This window comes from Rhea pennata, chromosome 1, assembly GCF_028389875.1.
Source record: "Rhea pennata isolate bPtePen1 chromosome 1, bPtePen1.pri, whole genome shotgun sequence".
Taxonomy (NCBI): domain Eukaryota; kingdom Metazoa; phylum Chordata; class Aves; order Rheiformes; family Rheidae; genus Rhea; species Rhea pennata.
Window position 1 is genome coordinate 56,098,967 of NC_084663.1, and position 26,687 is coordinate 56,125,653.

Here is a 26,687-nt window from a genome sequence, read left to right on the forward strand (position 1 = left end):
GAAATAGCCCAAATTATGTTAGACAAGATAAAAATCAAGGAGGGTACGTTCTCAAAATTTCCTGAGTGGGAAGGTTAGGGGATAATTTTGAGCTCCAGGGTTTCCACAGCTTTAGTTGAAAAAGCAACTGGGAAGGGAGAAGGAAGGAGCTAGTGATGAGGAACCACCTCCTGAGTAGTGGGGAAAGGACCACCTTTCCCCCTCGCAGCTCTTTAAAGAGCCACATGGCAGCTGTTCTTCCCCTCAGGTCTGCCCGTACATGCCGATGCTCCCCTAACGTGCAGAAGATTAGGTCCGACTGGGACCCACAAAATCAGGAGTCATTCTTTGTGTACTGAAGGAAGGAGAAGAGGCACCGAAACCCCAAACCGGCAGGAAGAAGCGACTTCCCTCACTCCATTCGCCAGTGGTGCCTTTGCCAGACGATCAGAAATAAAACTCGTCACACGCACACGTGCTGGTTTCCTTTCATCCTTTGTAAATTTTTTTTTATTTTTGTTATTATTATTCTCCTCCTTTTAAGCATCCCTTTAAGGGTGAAATGAAATTCAACCATTTACAGAGAAAATGATTTCAGAATGTACATTTGATTTATCCTTACAAAAAATTCATTATTACTTGCTGTTTATAAATTACAGAGTTGAAAGGAGCTTTGCAGCCGCTTTCCCCTTTTTTTTTTCCTTTTTTATTTTTTTTTGGCAAGTCCACGCATTCTTTTGCCAAAACAGGGTGTTTTGGGACCACCCCAGGAGCAACACAACTAGTGGGACCAGGTGGACCCTAGTTCAAGAAGTGCTGCTGGACCACCCCCAGGATGATACTGCATCATCATCCTCACAGGAAGGAAAAAATAGTGGTTTGAATTCTTAGTTTCAGAGTATTTCAGATCCCTTCTTAAGCCATTATGTGTAGTCCCCAAAGCCTTAAATGTCAGTGTATTGCATTAGAAACATCTCTCCTTTATCGATGCTGGATCTGAGCCCCTCCTGCCACCCTCTTACCTCCAGCTCCCTCTTAGTTTCCATACTAAGAGGGGTTTTTTTTTGGCGGGGGGGGGAACACGATGGAGGGATTCAGGATCCAGTCTCCCAGGCACTTCCTTCCTTTTTTGACAAGGTTTGAGGTCAATGAAGCCAGGATGAGCGTTTCCTTCCCTCTTCACCACCAGTGTTCGCTAACAGGACCAGGGCTGACCCTGGACTAGTGTCTTCACAGTGCAGAGGCATAGCAGCCACAGAGATTGCTGGCAGCAGCAGGGAGATGAGGATACAGCCTGGGGTGGTTTGGGGAGGGGGAAAGACACTACTATCCCACAAGGATACATCAAAAGAGAATAAACAGGGAAAAACTGATACCCGTTCTGTTCTGACACTGCTTCCCTCCGACTCACACGTCACTTGGAGGCCACAAGGTCCCCTTCGTTTAACCACCACAGAGGCACAGTGGGGCAGTGTAAGATGCATGACATCAAGCACGTCAGCAGGACACGGGGAGCAGAGAATGCAACAGCAAGAGTAGACTTGAGCGTGTTGTCCTTCATACCAACCACACAGGCACAAAACCACCTCATCTCTTTTTTGTCCAGCACTTGGGGCACTGCATTACTCCCAGTCCTCTGGAGAGGCAAAGACAGAGGATCTCCCTGTCCCCTCCCTGCTTTAGCAAACTCACCTGCTGCAGGTCCACCAAAGCCCATGTCCTGCTCATGCATGGACACACAACCTTTGTTAGTGGGGAAGAAAGCAGCAGTTGGAAAGGCAGGTGAGATGTGGCCAGACAGCAGCAGAAGAGCACAGGGCTCAGGGACGCCACGTGCTGCTGCTCCTGCTCTCCAGCCCTCCCTTGCACTACTTAATCTGAAGATGAAAAGATTCCTGGGAACAAATGGCACAGAGCTGTCAAGCTGAACAGGACTGCAGGGAAAGGCTGACAGCCCTCTGCTAACGCCAGCCTGCCCACCCCTCCACTGGATGCCTCACTCCAGGAGAGGCAGCCGGCACTCGGCTGAGCAGCTCACGGCTGAAAAACCCAACGCACGGCAGGCTCTTGAGATCTGATCCCAACACCACCCCAGCAGCAGGTTCGGGCCTTTCCATTCCTTCCTTTCTCAGACCTCATTCCCTTGTTGAGACAAGATCAAAAGGCCTCAATGCTTACCCCAAAGCATTTGGCCTAGGGAAATAAGGGTCGGAGTCTGATACAGACCTGCCTCCCTCCTTTGCATCCCTCACCACCCCACACACCTATCCGCTCTGGATTCCCTCCTGTGGAGGTTGACTCTGACCTTGCTGCCTCTCCGTTGAGCTCCTGGGTTAAACACTGCATGCAAAGGCTGGACAGAGGGCAAGCCACGACCTTGGGAAATCAATGTGCAAAAGTCAGCTTGCAAGTCCCCACCCTCCGAGGGACAAGGAAGATTTTTAATGACAAGCACTCTAATTCCCTTAGGATAATAAACACAGGGTTAGCCAGACAAATTAGGCAACAGAAACATTGACTGGTTTGGCCTTAAACCAGAAGTGTTTAAATGATTCTCCAGAAAAAAAAAAAAAAAAAAAAAAAAAAAAAAAAGTACTTCCTCTGTAAATTCTCTTCCTTCCCCCACAACAGAAGCCTGTTTTAAATATAATTTTATAAGAATAAGGAAGTGGAAAAGTCTAGGGGGGACACAGGGCCAGGCCATCGCATAGAAGAGCCCCAACGCTGTGCTTATCCAGTTCCAACGAGACCTTTTCCTCTTGCCTGGGAAGGATAGGAGAAGGGAGAAGAAACTCAGAGGGGGATGAAGAGAACCATGGAGTAAATAACGGAGAAGAGAGGAGGGAAGGGAACAGGCTGCGCTTAAGGAAGAGAAGATCCAGATATTGCAGCTGTGGGCTCAACTGAAACTCCTAAGAGGAAAAGGCTATAGTCCAGCAATGAAAACATGACTTGTAGCACACTAAAAATCCCCAAAGAAGTTCATGCATGGGAAGGGCTGCGACCAGGGCAGAGGTTGCTCCCAGCCATGTAGCTTCCTCCTCGAGGAGATTGCAAGATGCAGCCCCAGCACGCAAGCACCTCAGCCCTTGCTTCATGGGGCTGTAGTGCCCCTAAAGCACACCGATTTCTTTCTCTCCTCTGTTCAGCAAGGCCTGGCACTAGGCTTGCTGTGTCATGACTGTCATAAGGCAAAGCCAAAGGACCGAGGGCAGGTCTCAGGCTTCCTTCCAACAGTGAAAATTAGGAATGACTACTTCAGTCTATACTTCTCAAGTACCATCTACTGAATCCCTTCAGCTAACGCATCGGGCTCTCCTCTGGCCTCCCCTGGGGAAAGCACATTTCCCTTGAGCAACAGCTCAATGCCCTGCTCTTGTCTCTCTTTATCCAGGCATTTCCTTTCTCAGCTGGGTCCTGATTTCTCCATAATCTTTCTATAATCAAGAACTCAATGTAGCAAGCTGGCACAAAGCCCCCATGACTGTGACCAGACACCTTTCTGGTATGTTGGCAACTCTGGACTCAGAAAAGCCACAGCTTCCCTTTGGGGAAAGGGCATTCTGGCTACTCGGTCCTCTGCTCACTTCCCAAAGGGGCTATTCTGCCTGTGGAGTGCATGCAGCAGAAGTGACAATAGCGGTTAAAAAAAAAGAAAGAAAAAAGAAAGAAAAAAAAGTCCTTCAGTTCTTTTAATCACTTGTTATTGCACGTGAGATGTAGAAGGTGCTAAAATGAACTTGATCTCAGTTTGAGCAGCAATGTTCATCTTGATTCTGTACCTCTAGTTCCTGTCTCAGTCTTATTAGGGAATCAAATTATTTTTCAATTCTCTAGAGAGGAGACTAGGAGGGAGAGAAAGAGAGAGATACAGAAACGGGAATGAGGCATAAGGGAGAGAACGGGCTGGACAACACAAGAATATGGAGCCCTGACGGAGTGAGTTAACAGCAATGGAAACCCTCCCACTTCAGCACAGCTGGCCTGATGTCAGGGTCACTCTCTCTTACGGCCAGTATTTTCCTCCTCCTCATCCTACACATGATCCTCACATCTCTGCTTGCAAAATGACCCAGTCTTTCCACCATAAAGCTAACAGAGCAAGCTCCCCATGTTTTTCATCCTCTGCCCGCTACAGTCTGGGCTCCGGGCACCCTGTCAAGCAGCCATCTGCTAAGGAAGGGAGGTAAGGGTGGAAGCAGGGATCTGCCTCTTCAATGAACTCAACCTCAGTCTGAGACATGGACAAGCCAGATCCTGACTACCCATCACTGATGAACTCTGAGTAGACACTCACTAACCAGCTGCAATTAGTTTCATTCGCATTCCCCTCTGCTCTGCATGATCTCGTCTGCATGGGCCCAGCGGCAAGTGTGGGCTGCGTGTCCTCTCTCTGTTGCCTGATCATCCCGAAACAGCCTCTTGGCCCCAGGGAAAGCCCACTCATGGTCCTTTTCTCCACGAGCTCCCTCACACCCCAAGAGCAGATAGATGGGTGGTATGCCTTGACATGTTTTGTGTCTCCCACAAGACTCGTTGGCTGACTCAGGGCTTTGCCTTTCTCCTTTCCCCTCCCATTTACCCCATAACAAGAAGGAATAGCCAGCATGTGTATCCTAGCCCTGCTGTAAGCAGCAGCCCTGCAGCAGGGATAGCCTGCAGGGTTGCACACAGCCAGAGCCAGCATGCAACCATCTCGTGTGTAGCACTGGTATATGGAGCTAATACTTTCTCCTATGCATTCCCTGAAACGTAATCCATGCTTAGATGGAGATCATAGCTTCCAGATCCCACCATGTTCTGACCTCTATGGAAACACACGCAGCCAAGCCCAACTATGTCCCCTTCCCCCCACCCAGTACTGGTAACAAACACCCACGTGCATACCAAAACCATGCATGTTAGCACTCATGCACACAGGAAACCATGCACTTGTAACCATACACTCCCAACATCTGATTAAGTCCTCTGCAGCTTATCCCTGCCCTGCAAAAAGCATGTATTGCAGGAAAGATGCTTCAGGTTCTGTGGGCCGAGCCAGTGCAGTGTTGTGGGGGCATGGGTGAAAAAGAAGTAAAAAAGATTAGCCTTCTCCCCGCTTCCCCTGTCTGCCTGCTCCAAGACTGGTAGAGCATCAGGCCAAGACCTGGCCCAGGATAGATGTGCTAGGCCTGTGGGAGGACACTGTGTACTGAGGAGAACACCTTCAAAGCAAAGGAGTTACCTTCCCCAAAATACTCTTTGAATATAGAGGTATACAAAAAATAAGCGCATACCAAGATGCTTTTGCATGTTCACACATCCAAAAAATGCCCGTGACACGTATCTGCACACATGGCCATTCACATTGGTTTGTGCCTGCTGACTCACACGCTCACTGAATAGTCCAGGCTCACATCTGTGCTTGCTCCGATCCACAAAGGATGAGGGCAGACGGGAACAGCTACCCTCTCTCCCCAGGGGATCCTCCCAGCCTCCCACAGAGGAAAATCCATCAGCTGGCTGCAAAGATTCTCTCCAGCCAGCAGGAGAGGTTTAGGAGATGCAGTAAAGTCTTTATGCTACTCCCAGAGTAGGTCCCCAACTTCTCTCCTTCTCTTGCCCGGGGCCTCCCTTTATGCGACTCAGGAATTCTTGTCCCCAGGCATCACCCTGGGAGGAAGGGAAGAAGAGAAGAAAGGGAGGGTAGAGACTGCCCAGAAATGGTACACCCCACCTGGAATCAAAGAAAACAAAAAAAAGAAAGGAACTGACAAAACACTCGACTCTTTCCCTTTGTTGTGAAGTTCCAATTTTCTATGCCAGCCCCAGTGGCCTCACCCAGCCCCTTCTGCTCTTCGGTATGGATTCTCCAACAAGTAGTGGAACCGCTGGTAGTTCTTGAGCAGGTACTTGGGAGCGTACATCTGCTCTTTGGGGTCTGCAGGGGGATACTCCTGCGTGGTACCATCGAACCAGCCACCAGTCCGGATCAGCTCCCGAATATAATTGAGGTCTCGTTTATCCTCATAGTCACCCCAGCGGGGGAAGTCCCCATTCTGGGCTGATACCAGTTTGAAGTAGATCCCCTCTGGCGTGAAACACCAGGAGCAGTGCCAGCCAGCAAAGTGGAGGGGGCTTCCCAGTGACCATTGCACCAGGATGTGTCCTGTGCTGTTCTCATACTGCCGGAAGCCAGGCATGGTGTAATACTCACGGCGCCGTAGACGGATCCCATCAGTGGCATAGACAGCCTGGAGCATCCCCATAGTGCAGCCTGAGACCACCTCCAAGGTGCCTGGTTGCTTCCAGAAGAAGCCGTAGAGTGATTTCCGCATGTGAAAGGCGAAAGGCTCTGTCCAGCCGTCGTAGAGCTTGAGGAAGAGCACACCATCGCGGGCCGGGATCTCATCAGCATCATCGATGATGAAGACATCATCCGGGCGCAGGTTGCGGAGGCGAGAGACGCCATCACGGGTGAGAAAGGTGCGCAGGTAATCATCAGCAATCCAGCCATCCTGGCGGCCACCGGGGGGAAAATGGTCCAGGAAGACGTAGAGCACCTTGTGGCGGATATAGTCGAAGGAGCCATTGAGGAGCATCTCACGGAACTTGAGGGGCCGCGGCTCACCGTAGGCCGTGAAGTTTGACTCGCACACCACAAAGGTGTCCACCACATCTCCCAGCTCATGGAAGCGGACATCCAGCAGGTCAAACTCATGGTTGACGTTGATAGCATTGATGACCCGCCGGGGGATCTCACGGGGCACAAGGCGGTCCTTGGTGGGCAGGTTGGAGTACTGGACTACAGTGGGGACCCCACAGCTTGGGCCGTGCCAGCCTGGCAAACACACACACTCTACCCACTTGCGTCGCTTGGTCCCGCTGGCACTTAGTGGCTTGCGAGCGGGTCGCCCTGAGGCAGCACCATCTGCTCGCTCCTCTGGCCGCCCTCCCACAGATGGCTTCTCCAACACCTTGGTGCCCGGTTTAAAGCAAACGCCACCGGCTTTGGTACGGACAAAATATTCTGTTGTGTCTTCTGGCAGCACAAACTCAACTCTGTGCAGCTCTTCGCTGGCTCTGCTGGGAGGCAAGGGCTGGAGCAAGGGGGAGTGGGAGTAGAGAGGCGTGCGGAGGAACTCTGCACCCCCTGGCTCAGGGCTAACCTGAGGTGTGACAGGTGCATTGTTCCAAAAGAAGCTGGAGACAAGGTTGGGACTAAGCGAAGCTAGTTCCCGGGGGAAGGTGACATAGGAAAGGGCCTTCAGAAAGTGCAAGAAGGAGATGAGGCAGAGACCAGCCATGCAGAGAGTCAGAAAGAGCTTATGGCGTCTCATCTTCATCCTGTGGAAAAGCCATGAAAAGAAAAGTCACTTTGAGCAGCTACTGGGGTGCAAAAATTTACCACTTGTAGGAAGACAAGGTTGGGAATGCCACACACCTAGTCCGAGTTCAGGATGCATCCTTTAAGTCCAAAACAGCTTTCCCCACCCTCTGCCACCTTCAACAGGCCTTTTATCTTGGCTAGGTTACACCAAGTTGAACCTCTTCTAGATCAGATACAGTCTTTTAACCTCACAAAGAGCAGAAAGGCACTGGTGACAAAGTAAAAGGAAGAGAAACGCAGAAAGGAAGGGGATTCACAATCTCATGAAGTCCCCACACTCAGCAGTGACAATAAACTCAGGCCTCCTCAGGTCTTGTACCAGAAGAGACCCGGGGGAAGATGGAGAGCGAGCAGAGAGCAAGAGGGATGAGACGGGGTAGAGGTTCACAGTTGAAACAACTGAAAACATGACCAATCTACGAGAGCACTTGGATTTTAAAGGACTGAGATCATTAGCCAGCCTCCCAGAACCTAGCAAGTACCGACATTTCCCAGATCTTTTCAAGGTTTACTCACAACACGCACCCTAAAAAACCCTCACTCCCAGGAAGTGCTACTTGATTCTGTATGGGAATAGGGAAAAAAAAAAAAGTTTCTGTCTCTTTTATTCTCCTCCCCTCCTTCTCAAGTCCAGAACACCTCCAGGTGTTGCCCTTTGCTTTTTATTTTCTGTGAACCAGGTGCAAAGCATTTTGCATCTTGACTGAGGTGGCTAAAATACACATCCAGCTATCTGCCGGTAATACCGTGCTGTGGTGAAGGATCCGCATTGGGTCCCCAAGAACCCAGCAGTGCTCAGCCCTTTTCTCAGAAAACAGTAAGAAAAACAGCCTCTGACCCCTCTCTACACCACCTCCAGCCCCGGTGGGGAGCGCAGTGCTGCTGTCAGGCAGAAAAGTAATTGAAGACTGACAGACAGAAGGACAGACAGAAGCTCTAACCTGAACCAATGCTTCACCAAGGAAAATAAGAAAAGGCATTTTGCTGTTTAGGGAAGGAGGGACTCCCTCTGCTAAAACTGGAAGGTTTGGGAGAAGGTAGGTGTTGGAACAGCATCTCATAAATGCCCTTTGCAACACGGAGGCTATACGCTCCCCGCCCCCCAGCAGCATGAAACTCTCTGTGCAGAGAGGTGGAGAGACCCCTTCCCCCTCTACAGCCCAAGCCTCAGCGTCCCCTCCACCCCCGTGCAGAAGAGGACGCACGCCCAAAACGCACCAGCTGGCCCACGCCGCTCCGCAGGCTGCCAACGCGGGGTGGCTCGCCAGGGCCCTGGCGCCCTGCGTGCCGCTTCTGCGCGTGGGATTCGGCTCCTCCTCCCCCTCTAAGGACCAAAGTTCTCGTACGGGAATAACGCATCCCACGGGGTCGTTAATAAAAGTCTCCGTCGAACACGGGCGCCAGGGTTAGGCGACACCTCCGTGGGAGGCAGACTCGGGTATGGGACCATCCTGCCCAGAGCGCCAGGGCTAAGCGCAGACCGCCCTGCACCAGGGGGAAATGCCGAGCCCTTCGCTTGGGCTCTCCCCAGGCTGACACGTGTCCCGGGGAGGGAACGGAGGGAAGAAATCTCTGGCCTTCTCTCGCCGCTTCCGAGGGCAGTAAGTGAAATATAACAAAGCACGCTTACTTATTAACTTGGAGAGACTTTAATACTACAGTGAGAAGCTATAAAGTGTTTAGACAAAAGGTAACTGAGACAAAAAAAAAAAAAAAAAAGAAAAAAAGAAAAAAAACCCGCACAACCCACGTGTGGATCTTCATGGAGGGCTCTGATAGAGCAACCATCTCCACCTATACCCTACAACGCAGCAGCAGATGTTCCCAGACGCTTTGTGGTCCCCTTTCAGTAACACCGCTGTTCGCTGACATCGTCCCCCCCGTGCTGACGGCCTCTGGAGAACTTCCAAGGCTTCCAGCCCTTAAATCCCATTTCCAGCCCTACGTTTTCCATCTCCCTGAACCAAACGTGCTGCGCGGTGCCTTGTGGCACCTCTCAAACCGAAGCACCCGGCCAGCCGTTCATTTGCACCCCGCACGCTGGGCAATGTGGTTCCCAGGGATGTGGCTCGGCGGGGGCCCGGATGAGGCCCCAAAGCTAAGACGGATGAGCAGCGCCGGGTGAAACAGCGCGCTTATGGGAAGACTCCAACATTTAGCGGTGAGGTTATTTGGCTTCCAAGGGGAGGAGAGCAGCCTGAAGCTGGCGGAGAAGTGGTCCTGAATCCCCTTGGGTTGACCTCCTCCTGAGCTGCTGCAAAGGGAAGAGTCGGACAAAAACCACCACCAAACCCAGCGCCCGCCGTCTTGTCAGCCCGGCCGGGCCGGCCTGGCCGAGGACGCGGCGTCCCTGCTCTGGCGGTGCCTGGGCCGCCTGCCTCTCGCCCGTCTTGCCGCCGTGCTGCAGCCTGTCCCCAAGGGGACATCCCTGCGCCGGGCTGGCCAGAGCGTTTTGTTGAAACCCGTAAAGGCCGTTCTGGGCTTCGCTGTAACGTTTTCTTCATCGAGGTGAAGCGAGACTGCTGAAGACCTCCCTCCCTTTCCGCCACTGCCATCTTGTCGTGTCCAGGGTAAAATGATTTTCTTAAGGCTCCATTTATTGCTGGAGCGGCGAGGTTGTTTGCAGAGCGGAGGAGTACCCAGAGCTTCCGCCTTACATGTCACCGGTTTTGCTCTGCCCCTAGGTTCGGGGAAAGAGCACAAGGAAGCCAAAAAGACTAAATTCATAGTGATTTGCTGTTAGGAAAAAACGTCCTTCACTGGTAAACGACTATGCAGTTATCTCCTATTAGGTGCCTTGTGCTTTCTCTGAGGCATCACCTCCAGACACCAGGTCTTCACTAAATACAAAGTCCTTGGTCAGATGGAGACCCAGCTTGCTCCACTACGGCAATCCCACCGGCATTGCTGCCGGGCAATGCTGGTTTCATTCCAGTTCCTGCAGCCAGCTTCCCCCGGGTCAGGCCAGTTCAGAGGATAAGAACCGAAGGAGCCACGCACCCAAGGCAGATCTCCATCTCCTTCCCAGGCGGCTGAGATGCTCTGCATGTCTTGTGAAATTCCCAGACAAAGGTCATAACTCTTGACATTTAACAGACTGCTTCACTTTCTGGGGTGTGGTGTGCCATGTCAACATAGCAGGATACATGGTTTTAGGAAGTAAAGAATGTTTTCCTCACTTGACATTTGCATACATCAGTATCTGTCAGGCCCAGCACACGGCTCTGCAGCTCCTCACCCACTGGCACAGCTCAGCCCTTGCATGGCTTGGTTGCCTCCCTGATACTGCAGCCTGCGCCTGGGAGAGCCGGGCTGGTGCACACAGCTCTCCTCTGCAGCTCTGCCAAAACAAGCTGGCCCTGCAGTACCCTCTGCTGTTGCGCTACCGATATTTCCCAGGAGGCAATTTTTGCTGCCTTCTGAGGCAACGGGAAGACAAACCCATTTCCTATCCTTTTCTAAAAGGAGGCAAGTGAAGAATAAAACTGCATCCCCTTCAAATCCTCTTCCCTGGAGCCACCTCCTTTCTCCCATACCAGGGACTCCTCTGTCAGGGAGGAAGAGGGCTCATCCACCCTTGGGTGGGCTGAGATGCTAAAAACCATCAGTCACATATCCCTTCTTGTATCTTCTGATCAGCACTACAGTGAAAGATACGTCTTTGAGTGATAGCTAATTGGAGACAAAGGCCAGCAGGGGAGGAAGACATTATTAGCCAGTTTCCCCATCCAAAGCATTTACGTGTGGTGGAAATTAGAAAGGAGGTACCAGTCGGGAAGACATCTCAGCTTGTCATAAAGGATCCCAGCTGCTCCATCACAAAGCAGCCATCAGCTACCAGGAACACAAAAAAACAGCAAGAGGTGCTTCCCTTCTGACAAATTTGAGTGAGGAGAGAAGGAAGAAAAAAAAAAGAGTCAACCTGATCTCAGAGAGAGAGTTGCTGTCAAGTTAAAAACAATGACCAAAAAAAAAAAAAAAAAAAAAAAAAAAAAAGAAAAAGAAAGAAAGAAAGAAAGAGAGAAAAAGAAAAGAAAAAGAAAGCTTTCGTGTTTAAGTAGAGAAAAAGGCTGAGAAGAGTATGGACAAAGCACTTTAGGGAACATGCAGTTATGCAGCAAGGAAAGCTGAAAGCTTTTTTTTTTTTTCAAGGGACCACACTGATTTTCTCGCCTGAAGAAGTGGTAAGTCTCTATGACACAGGGGAATTGCTTTCAGAGAAGGAGGAGGAAAGATAGGGGTGGTGTGCATAATAGTTACTCCCAGGCACCTGTAACAGTTTTACTTTGCCATTATCTCAAGTGATGAGTTGATTTATACCATCCTGAAATCATATCCTGATTTCAAGGAGCCAGACAGAAAGATATGCACAACTAAGAGCTGGCAATTTACCAGTCCTAATGTTCTCTTCTGGAGGACACTGGCAAGAGGCCACACAAGCTATAGGATGCACAGCTCCCCAGCCTCTGGCCCATTAGGGCTCACCGCTTGAGACTCCCTATGCTCCTCCTGGGGTTACACGAGAAAGACTGCTGAGGAGGACAAGTCAGAACAGACACTCTGTTCCCCTCACCCTCCCACACCCCAAAACTCATCTCCTGTGCCTCAAGGTATCCCTTGAACACCTATGGAGTAACATTTGCCCATCACTTGGACACATTGACACAGAGCAATGATTCAAACTAGAATTGCTTTCAGACGGCAGAACAAAATACGACATAATTTCCATCCCGCCTTCCACACTGAGGGCCAAACTCACTCTCCACTCAGGCTGCAGATAAATGTGGATGGGCTCTACACTTCTGAAGTACTGTATCTACCTGTCATTCACAGGGCACATGATAGAACAACACACTGGAGCTACAGTACCTTAAAACACTCTAAAATCTCAAATTACTTCTGTCCTGCAAACATTCACGGGAGTAAGGAGAAACTATGAAACTATTATTTATCTACAGCTGAAATGTATCTAGCTCAGGGACAGCAGAACTCTGCTTTCCTGTAGGATAGGAAGAGAAACATATCCTACAAAGCTGGACAGCAGGGAAAATAGAGGGAAGCATTACAAACTAGACAGTAACTAGGGCTCAGCATTTCTGTCTTATGCGAAAGACGCCTTGGTATTTTCAGGGACTGCAAGTGATGAGGATGTTGGCAGGAAGTTCTGATGGGGTCACAGTGCAAGGTGGTTTGAATGCAGATAGGTTCATATTGCTTTCCATTCACATTTCAGGAAGGGGATTCAACATCCTTCTGTGACCTTCGTTAAGAGCTATCACCCACAGCACTAATGCAGACAGTAATTCCTCATGCTATGCATTTTCTTTGCAGCTTTGAGGCAACTGACCACAAGGTGCCACTGACTCACTTCCAGCCCAACTAGCTGATGCAAAATCGTCCAGCACAGCTACTCTTCAAGAGGATCTAGGTCAGGCAAAGGGAAAACTAGGCTCTATCCTAAGCATCTTCCCTCCCTTTCAACAGTAAGGCAAGGCAGCCTGGAAAAGCCGGGAGACATGAGGTCACCGCTCTCAACAGCGCATGACCATCGCATCCATTTGACTTCCAGATCTGATATCTACACACCATCAATGGGTGACATCAAGCCAGGAGAAAACTTGGACAGAGAAAGAACAGCTAAAGAGTGAATCTACACAAGGCTGAGACAAAGTTGGCCAGGAAAGGGTGAGAGCACAACTGAGAAACCAAGATGTTGCCTTTCCCCTTCCACTGAAGGCAGACAGATGTTGTATATCAAGTCAACCATAACTCTCCCATGCACTCTCGTAGGAAACCTCCAGACAACAATCTCTGTGCAACATTCTCCAAGCCAGCAGCTACTGTCTGCTGTATATAGAAACTAAGAGGGACACAATGCAGAGACTCTAGCTTTTTAAATATTGTGGCGGTCCATCTCCCCAAGGCAAAGGATTCCCAGAAGCACCGTACCTTTGGACTCCACATCTTCCATGGGCTTTCACTGTTTCTACTGTCCTGATCTTTGGTGGACTTAGTCTGGGCTATTTTAGGTGTCTCATGTCCAACCACTGCAAGATAGCTGCACACTCTGGGACAAAGCATCTCTCAACCCTTCGTACAGAGCGCACAGGACCTGGAGATAAATCAGTCTTCACTGAGAGAGTTTTGGCTCAAGACTGCTCTTCCAGAAGTCACCAGAATAACCCAGCATCTGAACTCCTTCAGAGTCCATTATAGAACCCTTCACTTGAACAGATTGTTCTTACTGTAACTACCATAATACTAATAGCAGCATAATTATATAATTCTCCAGCCCCCGGTTTAAAAGAAGATCTGCTCAGAGAAGAGTAAATTCAATAATGGGCTATGAGATACCAATTTAATTTTATCTGAGAAGTACTTGGACATCACAAGGGTACAGTGGTGTGCGTTAAAGAAAACTTAAAGCTGGATTTCTAACTCCACTGGAATCTATTGAATATTCCTCTTAGCATGCTTCTGCTGTACTGGGCTTCCTTGTAGCTCTCTTCTCCTCTCCCCAGGTAAAATCACACTCACCATAGGAATTTCTATGGTTCCAAGATGCCTCAGCACATACTGATTCTTCAGATGCTCTCAGAAACCATAATTTAAACTTCCTGGTACTACTAGGCTAAGCACTCTTTCCACTGAAGGAAAAGTAGCACTCCTATCCTCTTTTCTCCTTCACTATCTCCTAACATCCTGGAAAGATTCTTCCTCAATCCTGTTTACTGCGTTCTTGTAACATCCAGTTCCCTGAAGATGGTTGTGATGGCCCTGGAGATTATGTCATCACTTGGCCCACACATAGGTTCTCTCAGGACATCAGAGTGAGCTGAGACATGGCTCATGATGCTCTGCAGAACACACATATACATAACAAGGGCGCAAGACCTTTCTCCCAGCCAAACACAGTATTACTGCTGCTCACTGCTTCAAGTGCGCAGTGGTTACAGCAATGCAAAACAGAGTTTGCTAGTTCTTTTGCTTTGACTTTGGTGTCATACAGAGAAGGAACACATCATCGTGAGACAATGAATATGAAAGGACACGGACAGAACTATGCAAAAACAATTTATGTCCTTAGACAGGCCATCGGGTAATCAAAGAAGTATGTGAGAACTCCCAGACAGTCTGTGTCTTGCAGAGAGGAACAGGACAAAATCTTTTTTTTTCTTTTTTTTTTTTTCCTTCTGAGTGTAAAAGAAAATTATGCCTTCAGAAACTCAAGTGAGGCGTGCGGTAACACGGGCTGCATGGTTTCATAGGTTCTCTCCTCTCACTCACCCCTTTCACAGCTCACCACCCCTCAGCTGTGTCAGTACAACTGCATGAAAGTCTGTGTTGTAAACCCAAACCAGCAGCAGATCTAACTGAATTAAAAATAAACATCAATAAAAGTGCCTAGGGATGGGAACAAGTGGTTGGCTGGCAGAAATTTCCTAAACTGACTTCACCAGCTCAGTTCTTAACAAAACTGAGATATCATGCAACTACATCCTCAGACACTCAAAATTCAAGGACATTTTTTAATACGGCTGATCTAACCAAATCTCCAGTGAGGCTCCAATTCAACTACCAGGAGCTAGCTAGCTCCTCCTGGCAAGCAGCAGGGAAGGAGCAGGTCTCAAGGAGGGATGTGGAAGAAGCAACAGCAGACAACGGCTTTCAAAGCAGAGCCTGCCAGGTGATCCACACGTGCTGAAGAATGCAAATCAAGAATCCTAAGAACAGCAGCAAAATGGGCAGCCAAAATTGTACTAATTGTTGAGGGCCCCTGGGTGAGAAGCGCAGGGCAGACGTGCACCAGATCATGCACATAAGCCCCGAGCAAAAGAGCAAAGAAAAGCAGGAGAAATCCCAGGGACTCCCGGCAACAGTGAAGCTCTGGGAAGTGCAGGTTCAACAGCCCAGAACAAGGTGAGGTGGATGTCCTGCGGGCCAGAGAGAGGCAATTAAAGAAGGAACAAGGCAAGAAGTGCTTAATGCCATGGTGATGGGTAGAGTGCAGCAGCCCACGCAGGCAGGCAGAAACCACGTTGCTTCCAGCTATTTTTGAAGCAGGTGGCAGTTGTTTGTGCATCCCTGGGATAAACGTTCTCCAAGCTGGAGAGAAGAGGGCAGTAATTAAACCCCGGAAAGACAATAAATAAAGAGAGGCCAGGGAATAAAAGGCAATAATGGCAAGATCCTAGCGGCCACCGAGAGGAAGAGCTGCCCCTCCATCCCCGCCCCCTTTCCTCCCCCATCCATCACGAACCACTTGGGGCTTGGCAGTGCACTCGCTTTCCCACAGTAGCCGATCTATTGCTGTTTGGAAGAGCGTTCCCAGCCTCTTCCTTCCCCTCCTCCCCTCCTTTCAGGCCACAGGGGTCCCGCTTGGCAGCCCCCGGATCCCCCTCTCCTCTGAATGTCTGGTGGCCAGCCAATCCCACGCAAACCGCGTTAACCCCTGTTCGCTGGGAACAGCCGAGAAACCCGACTCCGACTCCGTGCGGAGAGGTTTCTCTAGGGTGTCTCTCCCTCCTTCTCTCCTCTCCGCCCCCAGTTCTTCCCACCTCCTTCTCGCCTCTCCTTCCCATTCCTTTTATTTCTCAAAAACTAACTCCAGCACTGGGAGCGTTGTGTCTTTCCGAGAACGTTGCGCGAACCCTTGGGAATTTCTCCTGGACCAAGAACAGACCCTTGTTTATTTGTCTCTTCTGCCTTTGTTCTTCACTTCCTCTTTCAAGACTTAGGCAAGACCTCGACACAGTGCCGCCTGGACCCCCCACCGCCACTTCACTGTGTTATTATTTTCGGAAGGAAAGGAAAGCGCCGGCAGGCAGGCGGAGAGCTCCTCAATGCCTTCCCCCAAGGCAGAAGTGAGTCAGCCCGGACTCCGACCTCCGGCGTGGGCAAAGGGCAGGGGCTCGGGGCTCCGCAGAGCTCGGCTCGCCGAGGCAAGCCCCCGCTCGTGTAATCCTTCCGATTGCGGTGTCACAGCCCCGCGGATTAAATCCGTCCGAATCAAATCTTCACTAACCGCTCTGTGCCAGTAACGGGCATATGGTACCGTGAAAAGGGGCAGTTTCCCAGAACGAAATCAAAAGCCTCCTAATGCACTTAACTCGGGGTCACATAAATCTCTCTTCTGCCTCCCACAGATGGCTGGATCCTGTTTACAGGCGTTACAGGTCTCAACAATATGTTTACTCCTTCCGTACACACGCTCCCTTTCACTAAGCAAAGCAGCGCCCTGATCTCTGGAGTAAACCGAGCGGAGAGGACTGCGGGAGACCCACGTTCCCCTCTCCTTAGGGGCAAAGCCACACACCACTCGCCTCGCCGGAGAGCTGCCTGCTGCTCCCAGGGCCGGCACGGCCAAAGAGTGGGAAAGGCCAGGCCCGGAGCCGCGGCGGCAGAGCCGAGCCGTACCTGCCCCCAGCCCTGAGCCTGGGGGCCAGGGCACGGATGAGGGAAGAGGGGAAGAGTTTGTCTTCATCCGGTGAGATCAGATTTCATCCTGGACATTGCACAGGCTTTGGTACCATTTCTCTTCCCGCTCTTCCCTAAGATCACCTTGGGACCTTTCTTGGGAACGACGATGAGGAATTTTTTTATTATTATTATTTATGTAGCTGCTGGCTTCCATGACAGGAGGTAAAAACCACTGGATTCGAGAACTGGTGGTGTTGCAGGCTGAGAACCAGGCAGGAGAGAGCTGCTTGTCGAAGAGCCCCATGGCGATTACCCAGCTAACTCCGCCAGCTCTTCCTGAGCACCAAAGCCACAAACCGACCCAGTGCAGCTGGGAGCAGGGAAACCCCACGTTTCAGCTCAGCAGCACAGTGGACAGAGAGCGAGCGGTTTATGGTCACAATTGCTTGATTACGGTCCAAGTTCCTTTTGCTTTCCACCCCCTTGACCCTGTCCCTCCCCTTTCAGGTCTTCAACGGCGCAAACACATTTATCTCGAACTCTGTTTCTGAGAAATCAGCCGCCACAGCCACGCCAGAAAGAAAGGAGAGGAAAAAGACAATAAAAGCTAACATATAAACACGCCATTAGAATTAGTGGTGCACCGGAAGGGCGTGCAATATATTAGAAGCCACAGCTGTGTTTCAGTTGCCAAGACTGCCTGAGCAGGAGCAGGACAACCCAGCTGCATGGTGCAGCAGGCTGCCATGGTGAGCCAGAGGGGATGAAGCACATATGGCGTTGGGGTGGGCACTCAGGCCACCTGGCTCATCCTCACGACACTCATCTGCTGAAAGAGCCTGTGAAAACTGTCCCAGCCTCCCTCTGCCCTCAGCTCCCTCTGTTTAGGGTTAAGTAAGTGGGAAATGATGGGAACTTCAGTCATGCAATTCACACGGGTTGCTGATAACTGCACGAGCTTTCAAGTCTTCAGGTCCTGATGATCTCTTGCAAAATCTGACTTACTGTGTCATGCCAGAGCTAAAAATCTCTTTGACAGGACAAGATGGGCTTTCCAAACATGCTCTCCAGAACCCGAATATTTTAGAGAGCAGTCCTGGTGATCCCCGTCCCAGATCCACAGCATGGCACTGTAATTGAGTCAGGGACCAAATCCAAGCTCCAAATTCACTCTCTTGTACTTGATGCCATCTCTTCACTGTAAACACATGTCTCCGCACTTGGGAATCTCCTGCACAGTCCCGAGTCACAGAGATGCTCTGCAGTACCATGCACCTGAATGATGCAGAAATCAGAACTGGGTTTGCTCAACAGCGGTGTCTTAGGGCAGTGCAGCTGCATAAAGGCATAGGGAAGCAAACATGGGCAGAAAGGAAACCCACAGCACTCCCACAACATGAAGTGATAGACTCTGGATGCCTGACAGAAACTCCCCCCCCCCCCCCAGCGCTCACGGGAAGCGAGAAGACTCTGTTCCGAGCACAACTGCACTATAAATAATTCAAGAGACTGCTAAATTATGCAGAAGCAATCCCGTCATCCCCCTGGCCAGGCTGAATGCAGGTGTGGTCAACCCTAGCTCCAAAAGTTGCTGCTAAATAGAGAATTTGAGGCCACCGAGGCTCTGTGCCAACAGCACATATCTGAAAGCCCAATGGCCACTTGCAAACAGTCCGGCCTGCCGCAAACACCAGCGCAGCAGAAGGTAGCCGGGGACAAAGGGCTCCCGGGGAAACAGTAATGCCTTTAACCCACCTATTCTCCAGAGACCTCACGTGGTCCCAGGAGGAAAGTGGGAAATCACATCTTCCCCAAGCTGGCTTTCTCGTCTCGTTATTGCGCCCCAAATTAAGCAGCGAGGGGGCTCGGGCACTAGCACAGCAAAGCGAAGGCAAGAGAGGGCTGTCGGGGCAGGAGGGAAGGAGAAAAGGGAAATGGAAACAGCCTGGAGATAGCGTAGAGGCAACCGTTTTTCTAACGCAAGCAATACACGGAGGAGGCTGAGCTAAAAGCAGACAGACTACCTGGCCGCTTTCCTACCCGGCTCGAAGAGCCTTCAGGAAACACTGCCTCCCTGAACACCAGGGCGAGAGAGGTTTCCCGCAGCAATGGGGTCAGGAAATATTCGTGCGCAGCGCGCGCTGGTCGCTCCGGGGCACCGCGCTCCCGATTTACCCCGCGCTCGGCTCTGCCTCAAAGGCGGCCCTCGCCCTACCAGCTCCACGAGGAGGGAGCACCTCCTTTGGGCCCCTGCGCCGGCCAGCCCTCCCAAAGCCCTGCCTTTCCTGGCTCCCAGAGCTGCCCGTGCCCAACACGCTCAGGCCTCCGTCCTTCTCCTTTTACCTGCCGCCCGGCTAGAAGCGATCGTGTCGGAGGAGGGGGAATCAAAAGCGCTGCCAGAGCCCTGTCTTCCACCTCGGTGCAACCGGTTTAAAGTCTCTGGGCTCTAGCTTACCTTCCCCTTCTTTCTCAGAGGGCTCAAGCATCTAGGAGAGAGGCTCCCTTTCATGTCTCTCGCTTTGCCACGCCGCCTCTTTTGCTTTCTGTTCAATTCTGGTATCTGAATGCTGAAACAGAGGATCCGAGCGCAGATAAAGTCAGCATAGCGGCTACCTGCATTTTAGAGCACAGATTTCACAGTTGCTGAAGACGTTATGCAGTGGGTCTAATTTGCATTATTCTCTCGGTACGCCTCAAACTCACTTGCTGCGGCTTTGGTAAGATGCAAAAACAAACACAGCAATGCTCCAAGGGGGAAAAAAAAATCATACCAAAGCCCTAAAGAGACGACAAAGACTGATTCTGCTCACTAACCCAATCCATAAGGATTTACACACGGAGGAAAAATGGCACTCCAAGGGACAGGCAGCAGGGAGCTGGGATTACAGATTAGACAACAGATCAAGAAAGAGGTGATAACCGCGGCGAAAAGGGCGGCAGGATCCAAGCGGCAACCAGAAAGTTATTGACAACCCCAAGCTCTGCATCAGCCCAGCCTGCAGGAGTTTGGGGGGTGGGAGGGGATTTGCTAGACAGCCGCAGGTGAGCTCTGCCCTTCTTTGTTTTCCCTCCTCCTGAACATGTCACTTCATGCACGCCACAGCCTTGCTCCACGCCGACGGTTCCCTGGACACAGAACGGGAGTGCCGCTTTTCCACCTCCAGGTAAGGGGCTTGCTTAACTAAGAGAAGCCTAACGGGTTGCTTTGAAGCCTTTTGAAATGAACCTTGCCATAAAAACACAAGACATTGAGACAATCCTCTGAAAGAGGAGGTAGGCATTTCCCCCGCCGTCTCTCTCCCTCTGGAGGGTCTTATCTACCTCTCCCACTGCTTGCAACTTCTACTCCATCAGCTGAAAGAGCCTGCCGGCAGAGCTCGATTTGGTCACATACCACAGCCACAACTGATGTGTGCAAAAAGCCTTTCTAGATGGGCACGAGTGTGGGTACTCCCTTAGCCACTGCCAGCTGGGGAAACAGAAAAAGCGTTAACTGAGCTGATTGAGCTGCCTAGTCGATGAGAGGGGCTTATCTCTGTATGAAAGGCCTAGGCCCCCACAGCAAGCAGCTCAGGTAACTACTGCTATCCTAAAGCAGAGGATAATCACTTTCTAAGTCACGGCTCAAGAACAAGTCCTTGCTTTTTGTGAGGTGCCCAGTTCCCTTCATCGCTATTTCTTCCCTCGGCCTGCCCGATGAGAGCTCGGAGCAGCACACCGCGCTCCTTTTCGCGGATCAGCTCTACTAGGCAAGTTTCTGAGCATAAAAATGTATCTGCTTTGCTTCAGGTATTCAGAGGTTTGGAGAGCAGGAGGTACCTGTTGTGCTTCAGGAGCAGCTTGAGGGAAGCAGAGGGCTTGCCCTGCAGGGAGCACAGCGCAGCCAGAAGAGGAAGGTCCGTCTTCCTGAGAGGTGCAACCAGAGCCCATTTCACAGGGATATGGGAATTGAGCTCTTGACCATCCTTTGCCACAGCCCCCAATACACAGCGTCTCCTTCTACCTCCCCGTGAGGAAAGGGGATCTCCACCTCCCTGTGACTGCAACCCTTCCCTGGTTTCTGGCACCTGGGACAAGCTTCTAGTCCTAGCATACCGCACGGCGTTGCTCCTGCGGCACAGCCTGACCCACACAGCCCAGCCCTAGCAAACGCACCGCCCTAAGTCTGTCAAAGCACCCCACAGCACCCGGAGTGCTGCCTGCAGCTCCAGGCTTACCCCTCCACTTGTGGGGAACCACCGACTTTCCTAGGATGTAGCCTTACCCCCTTGCACTGTGCTGCCCGATGCTTCTACCTTTCCCAGATTTCAGATCCCACCGTTACGCTGCACCGTAATACTACAAGACGCCATCCTGTCATCAGGACAAATGCAACGTGGCCTGGCTTTTTGTTGCCGAAACGAAGCATGGCAGCGACGGAAGGGAAAAGCAGGAGGGACAACTAGCCACACTCTTTCCCCATCCCCACAGTTAGGCCTGATGTATGACCCAGCCCTCTCAGGCACCTCACGTCGACCTAAAGACGCAGAGATGCCTCCGGTGCCAGTCAGTACCCCCTCTGCCACCCTATCTGCCGGAGCCATTGTCAGCCGTACCAGCCTTCGTTAGCACCACCTCCTCCAGCTCCGTCCCACTGATTGGGTCGCGGACTCCAACAATGTACAAAGGGCTCGCTTGAGAGCAAGTAACCCCACCTAAAACCTAATCAGCCTCCAGGAATGAACGCTGGCCCAGCTAACCCGCTCTGTCCATCACCAAATTGCCCCTCTTTCTTCTTCAGCCTTTATGAACCGGTGCACAGGAGAGAAAAAAACTAATAAAAAAATTTTTTTTTAAAAAGCCAGTCTGTGATAGCGAGTGTTAAAGATGCTATTCTCAAGATAGGCGGAAACATAGACAGAGCAAGCTGAAAACTCAGATATAAACCCTGCCGTAAGATAGAGTTATCTCTGCTTGCTGACAGATTAAAGCAAGGTGTGTGTTAAAGCAAGGACTAGGGTATCCCTCATTCGTTGTACATGCCCAACAACATCCACAGCATTATTCTAAACAACTCCTGTACAATGACTGCTTATACACATCAATATTTTTTGCCAGCATAACACCTGCAGAAGCACATGCACTCTACTGCATTGTACTCGGCAGTACCTGCAGGTATTGCTACATGCACCCAGCCTTTGCAAATACCCATGTCTGTCACACAAACATCCCTTAAAGACGTGCAATATGTGTTACACCAATCTGGCAGGCCACGGAGTCACACACTACATAGGCAATTGTGCGTGGGAGAGGGAGGAGAAGGATAAACACAAGAAGCATGGGAAACGCGTGAGCACACAAACTTCATGTGTACATTCCCCAGGCGAACACACTGAGCGTATCTGCGCTTACCACAGTGCATCTGGCCCACGTTAAGCAGGCTCTGCAGCCGCAGGATAGACCCAGCAACCCTTCAGACTCACTATCCCTCTCTCGTGTTGGGCACAAGTACTCTCGATAAATGTTTACAGTTGTGGGCCCATCCTAAAGCTAACATTGCCATGCAAATACACGCACTACTTTCCACCTCCACTTCTCAAACCTCTTTGGTAAGGCAAACTCTTTCTTTCCATAATCTTGCTGCTGCTTGCAGTGAGGGAGGCCACGGCTCAGCCCCTGAACCCAGGTTGGAAATGGCTCTGCATACTCCAGGCTCCTCTGATGGAGGTGAGCACCAACAGCACTACTGACCAAAGGTGTGTAGGGTGGCATGAAAGGCAACAGCTGAGCCACCACGTTAGGAGCAGGGCAAGGAAACTCACCTGAAGCTTGTCAGAATCCCAGGGGTATAATTTGTATTTCCAAGGTGTTAATAAACAAGCTATGCAGGTATAATAACTGAATGCCCTCACAGGGAGGGAATGTTATACCTTGCAATGGATTTCTTACCACTGCTGCAAAATCTCCTGAAGGTGGAGAAGGGCTATAAATCTTAGAGGGATCTTTGTGCCAGCTTTGCTCCTGTTCTGCAGTTTGCAACAGCTTTCATTCAAAGCCTGCCTGATACTGCTATGGGGAAGCAGGAGGCTCCCCAAGAATAGCTCACAGGACTGCTCTTCTCCTATCACAGCTTGGAGGGTATGTTTCTGGCCTTGCTGCTGAGGCTGAAGGGCAGCACAGATGATATGGCTGTGTTTTAGGGAGTGCTGGGAATTGGAAGTGCATTGGGGAGCGGGGAATTTTGTTTTTTCCCTCTTCTCTGAGATGGCTCTCAGCTGTCTGAGGCTCAAGTAATAGCAGGTCCTGCTTGATTTCAGCTCCTCCCAGAGGAGAGGACACCAACTCAAGCTTCAGCAACAGGGACTTAAAGTGACATGCAAGTCATGGGCTTCAGCTGGACTTGAACACCACTTCTGAGGGTGGAATCTCAGATGACTGAGAGACCCACTGTTAGGGGAAGAGGCCTGAAAAGGTCCTGGTGACTTGTATCCTGCTAGAGTGGAGATAGGTGTAGGTGGGAATTTGAAATTCATTTTGCATAGGGCTGGGGGTTCCCGGTGACTCAAGTCATACTTGATAGCGGTGGTGCCACTGAATGTTTTCACTGGCTTGAACTTCCCACTCAAGGGGAGGGATTTGGTGTTAACTAGAGGGCCATTCTCCAGGAAGGGAGGTACTCAGCACCCACACTGCCCTGCCTCTGTGCATGTGCGCAGTGAAGAAGGGGGCCCATTTCTCCTGACCTAAGCTCTGTCCCAGGGTGGAGGAGACGGTTACGAGATCCTGGCTTCTTCCCTGGGAAACAGAGGAGGGCTCAGCTTGCAGAAACACAGCCTGCAGAAAGCCCTCGAGGAAAGCCACGGACTGAGGCAGTGGAGGGGTGCCTCTGGCCATCCTTGCTGAGCTGCCCGAGAAAGTCTCAAGCTGCAGCAGATGCTGCCTTCCCCATCACCTTTGTCACCCTCACCCAGCAAGCAAAGCCCTCACAAGGACAGAGCTGTGCAAGCCTGTGCTGCTCCAGAACAAATGCACAGCTATTTTCCAGCCCACAAACACCCTGGCAGCCCTGCAGAAGCGGGGAGAACTTCAGTGCCTGCATCCTTCTGCAGGTGGCCCTTGATGGGGGACTGGAGCAAGCTGATGTGGGGCGGGGGAAGGAAGAAGAGATGTTTGATGATGATCATACACACACACACATTTGTATGTATGTTTTCCCTCCCACGCACGCACTCCTGTTACTCCTTCTCGCTTGCTGCAGGCTTGGCACGCGTCCCCAGCCCGTGCCCTCCTAGCACGGCAAGCATGGGCAGCAGATGGGCCTTTGCTGCGGCGCCCAGGCTGAGAGGGTGCCGTGGGAGAGGGGGCTCGCAGCATCGCCTTCCTCCTCCCCATCACTGATGCTCCCTAGCAGGGGATGCCGGGATTATGGGGGGGGGGGGAAAGAAGGGGGAATAAAGAGAAATAATAATAATAAGGAGGGAAGGGGGGGTGGAGAAGGAGACCTCGCTCCCCAACAGGGCTCCCCACCACGGGTCCCCACCGAGCACAAGTTGCAGGTGACGAGTAGCGGGGGAGGAAAGGTGGGGAGCGGGCGCCGGTGCGCGGCCCCGCGGCGCCGCCAACTTCTGCGGGGAGGGAGCGGGCGCCGCGGTGGGTGCGTCCGACCCCCCCCCCCACCCCACCCTCCTTCCCTCCCTCCCCGCCGCCCCCCGCCGCTCACTCACCCCCGGCCGGCGCCGCGTCGGTGCCCGCCGGGCCCCCGGCGGGGCGAGGCTGCCGCGGCGGCCGCTCGCCCCCGGCCCGCCCGCCGCCCCCCGGCATGGCGAGGCGCCGGCCGCGGCGAGGCGAGGCGAGGCGAGCCCGCAGCCCCTCGCCGCCTTCCTCCTCCTCCTCCTCCCGCTCCGCCGCCCGCCGCGGGAGGGATGCGGCGCCGAGCCCCGCCGCGGCGCCGGCAGCGGCGGGCAGGGCTGCAGCAGCCCGTTTTGTGCCGGCCCTCCCCGCCTGTCTCCTCCCCCCGGCCCGCCCGGGCCGCCGCGGGGGGCTGCCGCCGCCCGCCCCCCGCGCCGCCGGCCCCGCTCCCGCCGCCGGGGGCAGCGGCGGCCTCGCCCCCGCCCCCCCCCCCCCCCCCCGCCCCGCCACCGCCGCCCCTCGCCGCGGGCCCTATCGACGGGGCTGCGGTAGCGGCGGCGAGGCCGCCGGGGATGCGCGGCTGGAGGAGGCGGCGGCGGTGCGGCGGGCTGCGAAAGCGCACCTCGCTTTGCAGCCGGCCGGCCCCCCCCCCCCCGCCTTCCCCCGCCGCCGCGGCCGCGTTGTCTGCGCGCCCCGCAGCATCGCTCGCCGCGCGGAGGGGCCGCGGCGCGGGCGGGAGAGCGGAGGGCGGTTTGCTGTGGGGCGGGAGGAGGCGAGGCGAGGTGGAGATGTGCAGGCGGCTTCGCCCAGCGGCATCCAGGAAGTTTGCTACGATGCCAGAAATAGAACCTGCATCTGCTGACTCCCAATCTTGTGCCCAAACCGCAAAAAAAAAAAAAAAAAAAAAAAAAAAAAAGCCTTCTCCTCATTCAACTTTTCCCTGTCTTCTTCCTCACCAGGCTGATTTTTGTAAAGGGAAACAAAACCAAGCCAAACCAAAATAAACCTGGCCGAACGGCACAGCTATAAACATGGTGAAGTGCAAGCCTGAAACCTCACCCGTTGCAGCGGAGAGCTAACTAAAGGTCAAAAGGAAGCAGAACCTGGGTACACCCTTCCTAACGATTTGTTAGGAATTTAGAAAAACAGCACGCTCAAAACAAAGCATCGTGCCACCCCTTCCATCCTGCCACCCTTCCCCACTTACCAGACGAGTGAGCTGCTGGGGAATAAAAAGCAACTCTGTTAAACTGCTAGCTTTATTCTCATGAGTAGTGCTTAGGATAACCCGGTGGTGATCTGCAAGGGTTTACCAGGAAAAAAAGAGCCCTACAGACTGTTTTTCTGCTTGTTCTCATAATCTTACCTAGTCAGCACCACAACAGGGTTTCTTGAGAAAAGGCCATCCTAATTCTGAGTTTTGACGGCAAAACCAAGACAGTCTGAGATCTCAGGCAAAGAGATAGCCTAAGCGAAGGGGAATTTTCCCCTTTGCAAACTCAGCTGGAACGATGACTGAAGACATGCAGAGGTCATTTGGGTTCAGAAGTGCCTTGGAAGTATTGCCGAAGTATCGTGGGAGAGCAATGAGGAAGAAAGCAGAAGATAACAATACAGGAAGTGAAGATTTCAGCTTATGATGGGAGCAATATTGCGGCAGAAGACAATACCGCACAACCACAAGCCTTTAAGGACACTGAAAGGCTCCATGTCCCAAGGCGTGAGTGGAATAGCATACTGGTGGGAAGATGCCAGAAAGGTAACAGCTCCCTGTGGGGCTCGAGGGCTTCCATCACTCTTCTTTGGAAGTTAATTTGTGCCAGATTGGCAGGTCTAGAGTCTGGGATCATTTGGTGACACTCTCCAGCTATGTACGGTAGTGGTGCATCACTGTGGGTCCAGGATGAGGCTGCTCATCCATGGGACTGCTGTTTCTTGGCAGCTCTCCCAGATGGCCCCAGATCCTGTCAGAGAGCCGGGCTTGGAGGCAGCCCTCATCTCTCTGATCCCCAGGGGGATTTAGCAGCCATCATTCACTTTGCATCAAGTCCCTGATTGCTTTTTTTTTTTTTTTTTTTTTTTTTTTTTTTTTTTGAGATAGCTGGCAAATGGCGGTGTCAGCGCTGCTCAGGGGGGTGATTTCAGTTCGGGGAGTACAAATCCTGTTGAGGAGGGCAGCAATCACCAACACATTTCCCACAGCCAATGAACGTCCATCATGCGAAAGGGTGGTTGGCATCGATAGGAAGAAAGCATCTCTATTTTGGACCTCCTTAGCAAAACATTATCCCTTGATTCGAACATAGTGCCC

At 51.9% G+C, this 26,687-nt stretch overlaps 1 protein-coding gene across 2 annotated transcripts; it reads right to left on the minus strand.

The window, feature by feature from the left end:
* Window positions 1-24,524, minus strand: MGAT3 (beta-1,4-mannosyl-glycoprotein 4-beta-N-acetylglucosaminyltransferase). 2 transcript variants are annotated; one of them, XM_062587752.1, is made up of 2 exons: window positions 24,472-24,524; window positions 1-7,305 (listed from the first exon to the last, which is right to left on the minus strand). In XM_062587752.1, exon 2 carries the CDS (start codon window positions 7,302-7,304, stop codon window positions 5,796-5,798), a length of 1,509 nt encoding a protein of 502 aa, XP_062443736.1. In that variant the 5' UTR covers window position 7,305; window positions 24,472-24,524; the 3' UTR covers window positions 1-5,795. The 2 variants fall into 2 exon arrangements, with proteins under 2 accessions (XP_062443736.1, XP_062443744.1); XM_062587760.1 differs by lacking the exon at window positions 24,472-24,524 and adding an exon at window positions 19,224-19,268.
* Between the last annotated feature and the right edge of the window lie 2,163 nt (window positions 24,525-26,687).